At 46.8% G+C, this 16071-nt stretch overlaps 1 protein-coding gene across 1 annotated transcript in view; it reads left to right on the top strand.

Annotated features, from left to right (window-relative positions):
- Positions 1-16071, top strand: part of LOC124095573 (deleted in malignant brain tumors 1 protein-like) — an 88733-nt gene that overhangs the window by 41585 nt on the left and 31077 nt on the right. Inside the window, exons 14-22 of the mRNA XM_058580777.1 lie at positions 2422-2575; positions 4400-4617; positions 6242-6559; positions 8932-8960; positions 9883-9952; positions 10395-10548; positions 12886-13103; positions 13796-14107; positions 15425-15451. Coding sequence (XP_058436760.1) covers positions 2422-2575; positions 4400-4617; positions 6242-6559; positions 8932-8960; positions 9883-9952; positions 10395-10548; positions 12886-13103; positions 13796-14107; positions 15425-15451 — 1500 coding nt within the window. The remainder of the gene's footprint in view (positions 1-2421; positions 2576-4399; positions 4618-6241; positions 6560-8931; positions 8961-9882; positions 9953-10394; positions 10549-12885; positions 13104-13795; positions 14108-15424; positions 15452-16071) is intronic.

The following is a 16071-nucleotide window of genomic DNA, read 5'->3' on the forward strand; positions in this document are numbered from 1 at the left end:
CTCCACCTCTTATTGTGTGTTAGCATAAGCATATCAGAGACAACATTCACCCTTTGGTTTTGGGGGATTGAATTATTTCACTTAGCATGATAGTCTCGGGTTCCATCCATTTACCAGTAAATGTCATAATTTCATTCTTTTTTATGGCTGAGAAATATTTCATTGTGTATATACACCACATTTTCTTTATCAATTCATCTGTTGAAGGGCACCTAGGTTGGTTCCATAGCTTAGCTATTATGAATTGAGCTGCTATAAACATTGATGTGGCTGTGTCCCTGTGGAATGCCGATTTTAAGTTCTTTGGGTATAGACTGAGGAGTGGGACAGCTGGGTCAAATGGTTGTTCCCTTCCAAGTTTTCTGAGGAACCCCCTTAATACTTTCCAAAGTGATTGCACCAATTTGCAGTCCCACCAGCAATGTATGAGTATTCTTGATAATTGCCATTCTGACTGGAGGGAAATAGAATTGCAGTGTGGTTTTAATTTGCATTTCTCCACTTGCTAGAGATGTTGAACATTTTCTTATATATTTGCTGACCATTTGTATTTCTTCTTCTATGAAGTGATTGTTCAGTTCTTTTGCCCATTTATCAATCAGGTTATTTCATTTTTCAGGGTTAAGTTTTTTGAGTTCTTTATATATCCTGGAGATTAATGCTGTATCTGTGGTGCAGATGGTAAAGATTTTCTCCCATTCTGTGGGCTCTCTCTTTACATTCTTGATTGTCTCCTTTGCTGTGAAAAAGCTTTTTAGTTTGATATCATCCCATTTGATTCTTGATTTTACTTCTTGCACTTTAGGAATCTTATTGAGGAAGTTGGTTCCTAAGCCAACATGATGAAGATTTGGACCTACATTTTCTTCTAGTAGGTGCAAACTCCTCTGGTCTAAACCTAGGTCCTTGATCCACTTTGAGTTGGATTTTGTGCAGGATGAGAGATAGAGGTTCAATTTCATTCTGCTACATATAGATTCCCAGTATTCCCAGCATTATTTGATGAAAAGGCTATATTTTCTAAAATGTATGTTTATGATGCCTTTGTCTAGGAGACAAATGTACTTGTGTGTGTTTGTCTCTGTGTCTTCTGTCTTTTTCATTGGTCTTCATGTCTGTCTTGGTGTCAATACCATGTGGTTCTGTTATGATAGCTCTGTAGTATATTTAAGGCCAGGTATTGTGATGCCTGCTCCTTCACTTTTCTCACTAAGGATGGCTTTGGCTATTCTGGACCTCTTATTTTTCCAAATGAATTTCATGACTGCTTTTTCTATTTATATGAAGAACATCACTGGAATTTTAATACGAGTTGCATTACATCTGTATATAAATGCTGAACTTTTAATGATAGGAGCAGGTCAGAGTAGGCAGGAGGCTGACGAGAGATGTGAGAATGTGGCTCCTGAGCCCATCAGGCCCGGGCTCAGCCTGCCTTCTTTGGGAACAGTCCTGTAGAGAGGAGGCAGCAGCCCACCATCCCCTGCCACATGTGTGGAGAGAGTACAGGGAGTTCCGTTCTTGGGGGCTTCAGTGTCAGGCTGACCTGGCTCTGTCATTGTGACCTACAGATGTGATTAGTGATAAAACTCTAGGACAACCAGGAGCGCTACCTCTTCCCAACATCCATCTCAGGAAGGACGAGCAATCTGCAGGACTGTGATAGGACTGCAAATTGGCCAGAGGAGCAGAAAGAAGAAAACTTAAGCAACTTTACAATATGTAGGGACAAGGTCAATAAAGCTGGTTGTGTTTTCAAGCTTCCTCCAAGATCATTTGGTATTCTAAGTCTCTGCTTCCTTACGTGTCATGCTGCTTTAAATGTACCCATGTGTGTACACTGTTATCTTGTTTACCCTTATAAGTCCAAAAAACTACAAGTTCCAGTGTGAGTACAACTGAATTAAAGGAAACACAATCTACCAGGGAAAAGTTATGAAAAAGTACTTCGAGGGAGTCCCAGTCACAGCCTCCCTAAGCAGTGCTCCATGTCCCTTTCCCTTCATCTCGGACTCATCAGACCCCAGAGTTGTTCTAGTGCCTCTTGCTCCCCAGACCCCCCAGTCTCTCCCCTACATGGGTGCACAACCTCTTTGTCTCTCCTTCCCAACCTCTCAGTCAGTAGATCTGCTCAGCCTCTCTCCCAGCATGCAAAACCCCAGGGAAGGAGGCAGTAGGCAGAGAGGACAAAGGTCACACTTCTCTATCAGGTGGTAATGAGGAGGGAAAGACAAGGAACTTTCATGAATGGTTAACACTTTTGACCCATCAGAATCATATTGAATGCACTCTCCTTCCTAAGAGAAATGAAGGCTAAAGACGGCTCAGATGGCTCTGTGTGTCCAGCCAGACAAGGCTACTGGACTTCACTGGATCACTGGGTGACACCATCCTGACATCTTTTCTTTCCTGTTGTTTCAGGAGGAAGTAACTCTTGTGGAGGGGTCATTTCTAGTCTCTCTGGCTCATTTTCTAGTCCACGATATCCAGAAAACTACCCAACAGACATCCAATGTGTTTGGGAAATTCATGTGGATAAAAAATTCCGCATAGAGCTCACGATTCCAAGTTTGAAGTAAGAAAACTTTTAAATATTCACATAACAATATCAGTTGTAAAATTATGATGAAGATATCTCTTTTAGTGGGAAACAGTTAAGGGTGGACCCAGAAGAACACAAAACTCTACCATCTTTCCAAGTCAAATTTGGCTTACATTCATAATGTTATGCACTGAGTCACTTCTAGCTTAAAAAACTCAGTAAGTAGCTTATTAACCCACTTTGCTCATTTACCAGGTATGAAACACCTGTAAAAAATTAAAATGAGTACCTTATGGTAACTTTGAAATAATTATCATGTTTTATGGGTCTAATCCTTTGAGAAAAATAATAGGTGAATGATTAGAGGTACATATCCACCTCCCATATGCATATGAAAATATTTATGAGGGATACAAAGTCTATATTATGATTTTTTAACCCATTTTAATGTGTCTTTATCAATCTCATTGAAATATTTACAGAATTATAAGCTTGAGACTTTGTTGGTGAACATATTCACTTGACCTTCCCTGGATAGTTTCTCTTTTGATTTTTTTTCCCCTAAAATTATCACAAAATACTCAACACATTTTCCCTTGTAATACACTGAGTGCCAATAGTTTTCTTCTTAAAATTTATTTTTTAAATTTAAATTTTAAACAAACAGTAGGAGACTTTCCTTATGCACACATTGGCCCACTACTCCAGTCCAGGGACGTGTATCTTCTGAGTGTTCCACAAAGTGAAAGGAGACAGAAAAGACATGGTCTCATCCTGACATGAAGAGAACAGGTGTAGTCCTTAGTCACTGCCATATTTTTGTCTCAGTGACATAATAGCTGACTTTTTAAAGGATGACTGTGTGCCCACACTGTCCTGTACACCTTTATGCTTTGGGGGTTAATACAGCTCCCAAATAGATGTCGTTGTCATTCCCGTTAGAGGTGAGGAAACTGACTCCCAGGGGACAATACATTTCCCAAGGCCAACCCATGTATGTCTGTCAGACACGGAACTCAGCTCTTCACTGATCGGTGATCCCTCAAGCAGAGTCTGCACAGGACCTTTCTTGTACACGACACCTGCGATGCACACGCTGACAAGGCTGTGGATCCCTGATAACCCAGCCTCGGCCAGGCTCTGAACTGTTGATCAGTCATGACTACACCAAGCCATGGATGCAGACGGTCCAACAAAACAAACAAAATAATAAAGTCCTAAGCCACGTTACCTTTGTTGGCTGAAGCCACAGGGACGTAATTATCCCACAGTGAAGGGGGAGCCTGAATGTCCACCTCCCCGGCCTATCATGATGTGGGCTGTGTATTTCCTCAGCATCACTCTTCATCATATCCCCCATAAGTAAATGGCCAAAGTGCAAATACCCTTCTATATGCTGCTATTGCTTTCATTTTAAAATCAAGTTTTTTCCTCCTAAGAATTTGGATGTTATGGAAGATACTGTGAATCGTAGAGGTAGGGAGATCTGGTTGTGACACCCATTACATGCTGATCATCAGGTGATCTGACTGTTGATTTAGCTGCAGTATTATTACAGTAATAACAAATATTGTTTTTATTTGTTAATGTCTTATGCAGGTTGGGACTGGCCAATTAAGATTTTAAAACTTCTGTCATAAATATGTTGCACACATTCCTCAGGGAAAGAAAAAGGAGTTCTGAGAAAGCATCTGAAAAAATTAATCAATATTTCTATGTTAGTGTGAAACTTAAGCTCTGATCCACATATTCGAGCTCTATATTGTCACACTTGGAGCATTAACATCTAGGAAGCTTCTAACCTGCCACTACCTTCCACTTCTAACCTGCCACTACCTTCCACTTCTCTTCCCGCAGGCTGGAAGATATCCTAGGCTGTCCCTATGACTCGGTGGAGATCTTCGATGGCCCCAGGATTGCCTCGCTCTCCATGGGGAAGTTCTGTGCCCCAGCAGCTGTGCTATTTTTCTCCTCCTCAGACATCATGACGGTGGTGTTCCGCAGCGATTCGATGATAACCAACACCGGCTTTCATGCTCTGTTCAATGCGATTGCACAGGGTGAAAGGGAGTCAGGTGGGAAGCCTTTTGATGTAGCTTTTGATGTTGTGAATAACTGAGCAGTTTCTCACTTGAGAGGCTCCCCTATGACAGAGGTTTGGGATTCTGTTTTCAAAGATCCTCACTCTTCGCTCCATCCGCCCTGCTCAGTACCTGCTAGATTTTCCCACAGAGGGCCATGTGGCAAGCTACAGTAAAGTAGTGATGTGTATCCAGAGTGTAAATGGCCAGGCAGCAACCATCCTGGGGACAGCTGTAAGCTATGCAGTGTCTTCCGGCTGAATCTGCTATTGTCAGCACCTCGGGAACTGTCCAGAGTGCTGAAACATGGGAGCCTTAGAGGTGGCGCTTTTCTCTACCACCTGTCCATTTCATACTTCCACACACGGTGCCTGGTCTCATCCAAGGAGAGGCTTAGGACCACTGTTATCCATGGCCCTATAAGCAGCCATTCCAGCATTAGCCCAATTTTCAATCTGAAAGCACGCTGCCTTCCAGTTAGGGACTTGGGTGCTCAGAGAGTCCAGGGGGAGTCTTGGTAATTCTTTTAGGCCTTCAGAAAGCCAAGTAATAAGTCCCCAGCTGCAGTTTGAGTTTGTGTGATTTTTGTGAAGGGAATTTCTCTTATCTGACCTTCAAAGGCGGGTTTGAGACCCTGCCCTGGGGTAAGGAACCCCCAGCATTTGCAATCAAGACCACTCTTTGACTCATGACCACAATTCACTCATTAAATAATAGCCAGGCAGGTTCTTCATGCTCAAGGCTTGTTGGAAGTGTGTGGCACAGAACTGGCTCCCTGCCCTGTGTTCCAGTGTGGGTGCCAGAAAGAGGAGAGGCTCAAGACAAGAGAAGCAAGTAAATAGACAGGAGGAGTTGGGGATAGGGATGACAAAAGGTGCAGATAAGGGCTGGGAAGAAAGGGCAGGTGGCCTAGTAGAGAGTGCCTGAGGGAAGGGGTACCCCTGAGGAGGTGACATGTGAGGAATGATAGGCAGAGAGAGCAGCAGATGCAAAGGCCTCCAGGGGAGAGCTGGACATATTGGAGCAGAGTGGAGGAGCCTTATTGTGGGCACAGTAAGAAGAGGCTGTCCTTAGGGTAGCGCCAGGAGGCAGCAGGTAATTCCAACTGGCCACCGCCCTTTGACCCAGAAATTGCCATTGCCATTTGATTCAATGAAGTCACAGCCAGACTAAACCTATACTTATCCAAGTAACACCAAAGAAGAGCAGCTGGGAATCTGCTTCCCCAGTAGCTAGGCATTTTGATACAGAGAACCACATGGAAAGATCTGCTGTGACCATGTTGCCGGGGCTGAGCTGTGTCCTTCATGTGGACATCCTGGTTGATTTATCCCTGCAGCCCTCTGAGGTAGGTGCTGCTGGACCTCCCATGTTACAGATGAGGAAACCGAAGCTCAGAGAGACAAAACAATTTGTCAAAGTTACGCAACTAGAGAGCAGTAGAACTGGGATTCAAACCCGATTTCTGTCTCACTCTAAGCCCTTCTGCCTATTATGAAACCAAGACAGCTTTAAGGTTTGGCTCTTGTGTTGTCTGCCTTGGCCATGGCATGGGAGTTAGAAGCCACTTCCTACATTAAACTTTCAAAATTCAAAAATAAAATCCTCCTCTGTTTAGAAGATGGACCAGTGCTGCGGCTGGTGGGCGGCTCCGGAAGGTGCTCAGGACGCGTGGAGGTCCTCCACCAGGGGTCCTGGGGCACCGTGTGTGATGACCTGTGGGACCTGAAGGAAGCTGAGGTTGTGTGCAGACAGCTGGAGTGCGGACAGGCCATTGCTGCTCCTGGAAAGGCCCACTTTGGCCCAGGCTCTGGAGACATCCTCCTGGACAACATCCAGTGTTCAGGAAGTGAGAGCCACCTTGGCCAATGCCCCAGCTCTGGCTGGTCAGACCACAACTGTGGCCATCATGAGGATGCTGGTGTTGTCTGCTCAGGTACCCTCCCCTCTCACAGTGGGTTCTTTTTATGAGGGGTCTTAGTGATAGATGGAGACCATGCATAGATAGAGTAGGGCCAGGGAATCTTAGGACAGTGGCCATCAGATGAACATCCCTTCAGCCAGGTAGCCAGAGATTGCTGAGGGGCTCACTGTTCTGAGGATAAGCACACCAGACCACTCAACTGGCTGGTCCTCTTCTCTGCACATTTCCTAGGTGTCTTTCCTAAGAAAGCCGCATCCTTGTGCTTACTTAGGTAACATGAGGCCTGCCTGCTTCAGACCTGCCCACCCTAGAAAGCCATTTCTTTGTCTTCATAGAATTTAAGTTAGATCACTAAATTTGCTTATTTTCCATACATGCAGGTGCTGGGAACTGGGCTACAGATGTGACTCCTACACCCAGAGGTAGGTCCAACACTGGGAATTTCCATTTCTGCAAAATTAAAGAGGAATCTGACCGGTGTCCTGACCAAGACCCTGGTGAACAGTGACCAGATCACTGAATTCCAATTACAGTTGCACACTGCCGCCATCCAAGGAGCTTCTGAAATTCCCTGTGTCCTGACTGTACCCAGGACCAGTCAAATCCAGAACCTCTGGGGTGACTCCCACTCATCACTAATACTTAAATCTCCCCATGTGATGCAATGTGCGGCTCAGGTTGAGAGCCAGTAGCTCAGACGAGGGACTAAGAGTCATGTTTCCCAAATGGAATTACTTTCAAAACTCGCCCTGTCTAGTGGCAGGGCAAGGAGGCACAGGAGGAGAGAGAAGAAGAATGGTTCAATCACTGTGACTGAGGAGAGGGTCAGCCTGGAGAGGAGAGAAGGTAGAAAGGTTTGCATCTCAGGGACGTGGGTTAGAAAATGAAAGTGTGCAGAGAAACAAACAGAAACAAAGGTGCATTCAATGGCAAACTCTGTTCCCGATGCTCAGTAACAGACCTCTGGTAAATAAACCATTTGGGCAGGTGCAGTGGTTCATACCTGTGATCCTAACTTGGGAGGTTGAGGCAAGAGGATCACAAGTTCAAAGTCAGGCTCAGCAACTTACTAAGACCCTGTCTCAAAATAAAAAATAAAAAGGACTGGGGATATAGCTCAGTGGTAGGGCATCCCTGAATTCAATATCCAGCACCAAAGAGAGAGAGGGGGCGGGGGGAGAGAGAGAAGGAAACAAACCATCTGGGGGCTCTGCCTTGGATTCCTTGGCTTATCCAACACAACAGAGTAGAACTTCTCGTAACCTACTCAAAGTCACGAGCTGCAATGACCTTCTCCCAAACTCACAATTCCATATAGACTCAGCTCACGTGTGGCCCTGCCTCTTCCCTCTGCTTCTAAGACAGGTTCTCAGCTGCCTTCTTCCCTGACCCCAGCTCCCAGGGCTTGGCCTAGGTCCTCTCTGTCTCTGCCATTGACTGTTGCCACTGGGGGCTGGGCACTGGATGGTGCCAGGATTGAGGGTGCATCCTATGGTGTTTCAGGGCCCCCAGGATGGCTGGAAGTTGTCCCTACCCGGCTGACAGCACCATGGCACATCTGTGGAAACTTAGTGGAGGTCTCTTACCCACTTCAATCCAGGGCCTGTGTGCACCACAGGACAGACATCACCATCCCTTGAGGGCTTCACATTCACTGTGGATGGAGCAGTGGTCCTGTGGAAAGAGGAGAGTGATCTCTCCATCCCTGACTGAGGCCCCACATTTTCATTTCACAAGGGGACCCACAATTTTATAGCAGCCCTGGAGGGAAGACAGAGCATACAGGATCCCTTCTCAGGGTCTTACGAATAGCTGAGCCCCTTTGATTCCTCCTGGCTTTCCTCTTCTTCCCTGGTAAGGAATCTGTTGTAGCCTGGGTCAGGGAGGAGGAGGCCTGGATAGGAGAAGGGAGGGTGAGGCTTTCAGTGCTTCTGCTGATTCTGCACCCGAGTCCTCCTGGAGCCCAGGGTTTCAAACCTCAGGGGCCTTTCTTTTTTCCCTGTACTCCAAGATCCCTTTTTATGAAGCATAGAGGCCTCGATGACTGGAGAAGAGAATGGGCCATGGGAATAAAGAAACTGGGGGTGGGGGGTGGGAACAGGACCATTTGTGCGTAAATAGTGTCCATCTGTGAGCATTGATCCAGCAAACCACTTACTGATAGAGTATGAGACCTCTATCTAGGCACAAAAATATAATACTTTTGCCATTTAATTTGCTGAGAGAAATACTGTATATCAAGCATTTAACAAAAGAAAATTGCTTCTGAGACGCTGAAGGTTGGAACAAAAATCATTCTGTTGATCCCCAAACCTGTCCTGGGCAAAGGACAAAGGACAGGAAAGTGGACAGCATCCCTCACTTCACTGTTCTGCCCCTTGCAGCAGAGCTGGCTGCAGAGCAAGATGACAGGGTAAAGGAATTCTCAACCCTCTGCCTGAGTGCTTCAGACTCCCTCCCACCAAGCCTTCCTGTAAACTCAGGCAGGTGGCACATCCCAAAGGACATGCTTTCAAAAATCCCTTGCCCTCAGCCAGCCTTGTGGGGAGAGGACCGAGAATACGGGATATTGAGTGTTGAAATACGTGCTACATAGAAATCAAAGCCAACAGGATGCATGAAAGGAGAAAGAAGGGACCTTAAACAGCCCTGAAGCCCACCTTCCTTCACAGGACCCTCCAGCCTACCCCTCCCGCCCCTGGCTCTAGGATTCTGGTTTTTCTCCTCTTGGATTCTGGCACTTGATCAATTTTTACAGACACAGTGGCATGGTCAACAAGCCCAGTGATGTTACTGTGGGTCATTCACAGTGACCAATCAGTCTCAGGACAGCCCTTGGGTTTGGTGGACCAAGCACAGAAGAGAAAAGATGTCACGCCGCTGGACACTGTCTGTGATTATCTGGTGAATCCATCAAAAGAAATGGACCAGCTCCACCCTAGATCAGGGAGAAAAGAGAGAGGGTCCACACTACTTAGTAAAACCCAAGAGTAGTAACATGTTCATTCATTTGCTCTTAATTAAGTGTGATTTTTAAAAAATCTTTTATTTTTTAAGTTTTTAGTTGCACATGACAGTAGAATGTATTTTGGCAGGATATACATACACACAGTATAACTTATTCTATGAGGTTCCCACTCTGTGGTCAAACACAATGAGGAGTTACCTTGGTCATGTGGACAAATACAAGGCTAGGAAAGTTATTTCTACTGTCTTTCCTAGTCCCCTCCCCACTAGTCCAATCTATTTCCATTATTCCCTCCCCAGCCTCCTTTGTTTTGCAAGTGTGATTTTATGATGCTCAGCTCTCTCCTGGTTTTCTCTGTATTTTGCAGCTGCTGTTGCTCAAGTGCCTATACCAAAAGGTAACCCTCTTCATTGAAATCATGGCCTATAAAGCATCAAGTGAGATCATTTGGATAATTCATAAAAGCAGAATGGACTTCTAACTGTCCAGTCTGCCATGAGGGGGAGGAATGGGTGGGATCGAGCCCTCACAGAGGGGTGGGCTGTCCACACCTGAGTTGAGCTGGATTGTGTGACAGGAACCTGGGGAGAGCATTAAAGAAGTACAGCCTGGACACACCCACATGTCACCTGCATGTGTCCAGTCCTTTTCCAGTCTCACCCACAGTTGATTGTAAGGTCCCACTTTCATCCTCCCACATGCCCCCTGAGAGGTGTACCACCCACACCAGCCAAGCCACAGCCATGCCCAGACCAGCATAGTCCCTCCCCTTTTTGTGATTCTGCTTTTGAGCTTGATGGAATTCTGGTTCCTGCATCTGAGAAAATGCAGGGTGCATGCCTATAGAGGCCAACCACGGTCTCCCTTCTGCTCTCACAGAGGGAAGTAACTCTTGCGGGGGAGTCCTTTCGAGCCTCTCAGGCTCCTTCTCCAGTCCTTGGTATCCTACAAACTACCCCACCGACGTGGAGTGCATCTGGGTGATACATGTGGCTGAGAAGTTCCACATACAGCTGACCATCCCAAGCCTTAGGTGAGTGGCCTCGCCTCTCTCTACTTCAAAAGCCAGGTGGAATATGACCCGGGGTCTCATCAGAGAGGCAGCCTTTCTGTGGCTCAAATCCTTTCACATTTAGGTGAGAACTGGTCTGATCACCTGGGCTGTGAGGGTCTTTCAGTCATTTAGCTCAACTTCCTTTGCAATGAGAGAATAACCCATGAACAGCGGGCCCTGGAGCCCCTGCGGGGTGGCCACCCCCAAACACCTCACCCCTCCACCTCAGCCAGATCACCAAAGACACAGGCTGCTTCCCCCTGCTGAATCCAGATCTGCTTTGCTCTTCCCCGCTGCCCCATCTTTGTTCCCTTTGATGCACCCAAGGCAAATCTGGTTTCTCTTCCCTCCATGAATTTCTACCACATCTCTTCTACAAATTGAGCAGCTCATTTATTCCTCCATTTATGAACCTCACACTTCCTACTTCTTTCTCCAATCACTACCCATTTTAAAGGAATTTATCCTATTTTGATGTATTTTTATATGTCCCTGTATACATTTGACCATCAGTATCCACAGGGGATTGGTTTTGGGTCCCCCACCTACCCTTAGCTACCAGGCCCACAGATGCTCAAATCCTCTAATAAATCAGAACCCACACATCCTCCTGTGTACCCCAAATCACCTTGGATGACTGACCAACCTGATTCAAAGTCAATGCTATGCAAGCAGCTGGGACTCTGTAATGTTAGGGAATCAAGATAAGAAAAAAGTCTGGAGTTTTAGGACTGATTTAGTACAGAGGCGTTTTTTTTTTTTTCAAGTATTTGTGATCCACGTTGATTTGCATCCTCAGGTGCAGAACCCACAGGTGTGCAGGGCCAGTTGGAGATATATATATATATATATATATATATTCACTCATACACCATACACATGAGTAACTTTCTAAAAAAAAATCACCTTCCCACCTGTCTACACTGGTTGTATCTGGGTTATTCTCTCTTCTTGACTTTGTCCTGCAGTGTGTCTCAGATCTCTGCTGCTTCTTCCTGCCTGCGATCATCAGCCACAGCAGCACAGGGTCTGAACGGCTAACTGCTGTCTTCAGAAGCATAAAAAGGGCAGGCAGTAGAACAAAGGGTGGAGTCCACTGGTGTCTCCTGGCTGATAAATTCATTTTGGTTAGAGAGGACATAAATGAACATCAGGGGTTACACATGATGAGCAATCTATGTTCATCATCCATTCATTCAATATGCATTTATTTGTAGAAAACCATGTGAGGAGATTTGGTATCACATATTTCAAATATATGAAATTTGAAGTTCTAATGGTTTATTAAGACACAGCATCTCATTTTATCACTTCTGGAAAATAGTTATTCCAAACAACTGTAATGGCTCACATCCCCTCTAATGAAAAGGTCGCTGTTACGACGTAAAGTTCCTACTACAGTTCTGAAGCACACAATCAAGAAAGCATTTAATGTGTTGCCTAGAATCAGAGCACAGTTGCTAATTTGGGAGGGTTTCTATGTTTTTAAGTCTAGATTTATCAATATTTGCTTTTTGTTTCTCAAGACATAAAATTAGTTATGATTCACAATGAGGTTCTGAACTTGAAGAGATTTTACCACTTATAGGACTTATGTGTATTGAGCCCCACTCTGTGGGGGCCTGGTCTAGGAGTGGGCTTATCACACCAAACAAGACAGACAAGCCCTCTTCCATCCTGTTTGCATCCTAGAGGGAAAGACAGTGCTCAAATAAACCAAAAACTAAGTGGACAATCTCAGCAATAAGTTGACAAGTGCTGTGAAGAAAAATGCACACGTCTACAGTTGTGGGCGAGAGGGTGAGGAGGGGGAAGCAGTGGAGGGGACGGTCAAGAAGCCTCTGGTCATCCAGGTGGGATGGAACCTGGGTGAAAGCGTTTGGTTTGGACTAGGCAGTTTGGGGCACTGGGGGGAAGAGTCCACCCAACGAGGCCTGGAGCTCTCTACAGCTCTCATTATTTCTCCACCCTCAGGAGTCTTCCTGATTATGACTCAGGAGCCCCTGATGAACATTGACCACCACCCAGGGAGTGGCAGGATTTAAATGAAAGAGTCAGGGGACATTAAGGAGACACTCAAGGTAGAGAGAAAAGGGGTGGGGGAAGCTGAGAGCCAGGATTCCAGGTGGGAGATCACTAAAATGGACCAGGTGAGAGATGGGAGTCGGATAACTGGGTGGTCCCAGGAGGGAAGGATGGGAGGCAGATTCAGGCTGCTCCTTCAAAGGTCATGTGGTTAGCAGGGGCCGGTTAGGAGAAGATGGCAGGATGCCTGCCCAGATCTCCTGGGAGTCTAACGTTGCCTTCCTGTCCTAGACTAGAGGACATCTATGGATGTCCCTATGACTTTGTGGAAGTGTTTGATGGACGGCAAGCTGCCTCGCTCTCCATGGGCAGATTTTGTGCTGGGGAAGAGCTCACATTCCTCTCGTCTTCGAATATCATGACCGTAGAGTTCAGAAGTGATGCCATGATCACCAGCACGGGGTTTTATGCTCTGTACAACACCATTCCGCAAGATGAAAGGGAGAGTGGTGAGTATCTTGACGTGAACCTCACAGGAATTATGTCTAACTCGCATCCTGTCCCTTTAAGAGAGGAGGCACTTTCTGAATCTAATCTGAGGAATCACCCCCACTGCTGACAACCTTAGTGACATCCACACAAGCCCCAGACACCGTCCTTACCCCTGCTCTGCCACCCAGTGTCACCCGCACTGAAGAAACAGATGGCCGGGGTCTCCTATCTTGTACTGGCTATGTGTGTTGGTAAAGGACCCAAATGAGAGCCTCCTTCTCCAAGGGAAGGAAAATCAATCTGGACCAAAACTGTGGGAAACTGCAACTAGCAGCCCACCTGCTCCCAGCTGAATTCAGTACAAAACCATTCAGATCATTTCCAGTTCTTTGAGGTCCTCCCACAAGGCATAGGGAACACGCCACTGCACTCGGGTGGCTCACACCTGGGGGCTGTGTAAGTTGTCCAGCTGGGATACTTTTATGAGTTTAAAAGAGGTTCTAAAATAATTAGCAGGCATTGATTGATCTTCCCCCTTCATGGCCAAGACTATTCCAGGTAAATCAGGACACAGGGACACACTTCCTAGGGGCTCAGAGCCCAGCAGGGGAACCCGTGCCCACGTGCCAGAAAACGCTTTCTACCTGCAGAAGGTCCTAGGGTTGTGGACAGCACCACAGCTCAGAAGCCCCCGTTTTCCTGTCCCCAGAGATGTCCCTGCGACTGGTGAATGGCAGCCACAGGTGTGAGGGCCGGGTGGAGGTCTTCTACAACGGCACCTGGGGCACGGTGTGCGATGACAGCTGGGACCTGAACGACGCCAGGGTGGTGTGCCAGCAGCTCGGCTGTGGCGAGGCCCTGTCAGCCCCAGCTCAGAGCTACTTTGACGGGGGCACTGGTCACATCATGCTGGATGACGTGCGGTGCACAGGGAACGAGGCCAAGGTGTGGCAGTGCACACACAACGGGTGGCTCTCCCACAACTGTGGGCACCACGAGGACGCCAGCGCCATCTGCTCCGGTGAGCACCTGTGAGCACACTGCACACCTCAGAGGGGATGTCACCCATGGTAGCCTCTGGGAAGGGACATGTCAACAGCAGCAGGCAATGAGTCCAGGCAAGCGCTGGGCGTCAGGCCAGCTCCTTAAGTCAATTTGCTTAAGAGTTAGTTCCTTCTTCGACTGCGGCACCTGTAAAATGTTAACGGCTCCCCGTAGAAAGTTGAGGTGACTCAATAGAGGGTTAGTCTCAGCAGATGTCCTATTCCTGGAGGGACCTCCAGGGCATCAGTGATTACTGCTCTCCCGAGTAGGAAGAGGAGTCAGTGCCCATCGAGTGCTTAGCCATGCCAACCTCTTGTGGCAACCTGTGCCCTCACACTCCCATTCAATCTTCCCAGCCTCTAATGGAGACTACAGGCATCTGCCCTTGACAAGGCAGCACAGGCCTGTCCAAGATCACACGCGGGTCTTATGTCTCGCCAAGGCCCTGTGCTCAGGACAGATCACCCCGTCAGGAAAGCCCAGTCAACCCAGAAACTTGTCAAAAGCAAACATGTAGCATCTGAGTCCCCAAGAGCAAAGTGTGCTCCCTCACCAGGAGGCACTGATCTTTTAACCAACTCTAATGAGTTTCGACACCATGTCACCAACTGCCCAGAATAGAATATGCTTGATCCTGAACAAAGTGCTCGATTTTTTTCATGAATTGTGTGAACACCTTACTCAATCCTCTCTCATTCTCTCACCTACTTCTGAATAGGTATTGGTGGCAATCCAAAGGGAGGACCAACAGGTACTGTTTTTCCATATGGTTCGACCAGTTGCCAGGTCCCTGGTGTATGTGAATCCTGGCTACTGTTTAATCCTGAGGTTGGGGCACAGTCCAGTGGAGTGCTCCGTGGCTAATTAACAAGAGCAGTGCAGTCCATTAGGACTGACAAAATGGTGGGGCCGAGGGGCTGCAGAAGGTGGGAAGAAAGGCAAGAGGGAGGGAAGGAGCAGATTCACCAGAGATACGACCTGTCAGCCACCGGGACTCTGAGCCAGTACCTGCTGCGAAGAGAAGGCTGACTGCTTGCAGCCATGGCCGTGTGTGAGATGCTGGAGGGAGCGAGACTATGAGAACCCCAGGCCAGCCCTGGACAAGCTGTATGGGTGACACCCATCCGCACACTTGGTGTTCGAAGGTCCAAGCTCTTGAGAAGCCAGAGTCATCTCTGTCCACTGGGGGACAGAGAAATCCTAGTATTGGAGGCCAGTGCTCTGAGTATTTTAAAGGAGTGTTCTGGACAGAGACCCTCACTCATGGTGTTACTCTTGTTCTGTATTTTCACAGGTGTCACTGATGACAGTCCCTTTACAGGTACTTCAGCTCATGCAAGCTCCCCATGTGGTCCCGTGTGTGTTTCACTTCAGTGTCAACTCTTCCTGTAACTGGACAAATGTCCTTTCTTCCTTTTGTATTTGAGAAGTAGCTGGACAGAGCCCTTTAACCACTTCCATACCAAGGCCAATATTGCAGCCATACACTGGATGCTTTATGTAACCTTGATCTTCATGTCAACTAGGATTTGTATATAATTATCAAAAGATAATTTTGATATCTTAAAATTTTATAAGAATTTATTTGAACAGAGAGCCATTTTGAATTGAACATCTCCTAACCGGAGTGGTTCAGGGGCTCCACTGAGGGGCAGACTTTGATAGGGTGAACCCAGAAGCAAAGCAAAGAAAATATTGGATTGGGAATTGGGCAGTGGCCTTCTTTAGATCATTTCAGCGGGAAGTGCCTAGTTAGGGTTCAGTGAATAGTCTCTGATCGACAAAGACCATTCATAATGAGCTGAGTTTTGGTGTGCTTGTAGGAATCCAGGGCACTTGATCAGTTTCGTGTCCTCCCAATTCATTACTTTAACAAATACCACAAGGGATTGTCTCATACAAGCTGTTGTATAACATGCTATACTGAGAAAGGCTACTCTG

This window comes from Marmota monax, unplaced genomic scaffold (assembly GCF_021218885.2).
Source record: "Marmota monax isolate L192 unplaced genomic scaffold, Marmota_monax_Labrador192_F-V1.1 WCK01_AAM20220418_F8-fsc00076, whole genome shotgun sequence".
NCBI lineage: Eukaryota > Metazoa > Chordata > Mammalia > Rodentia > Sciuridae > Marmota > Marmota monax.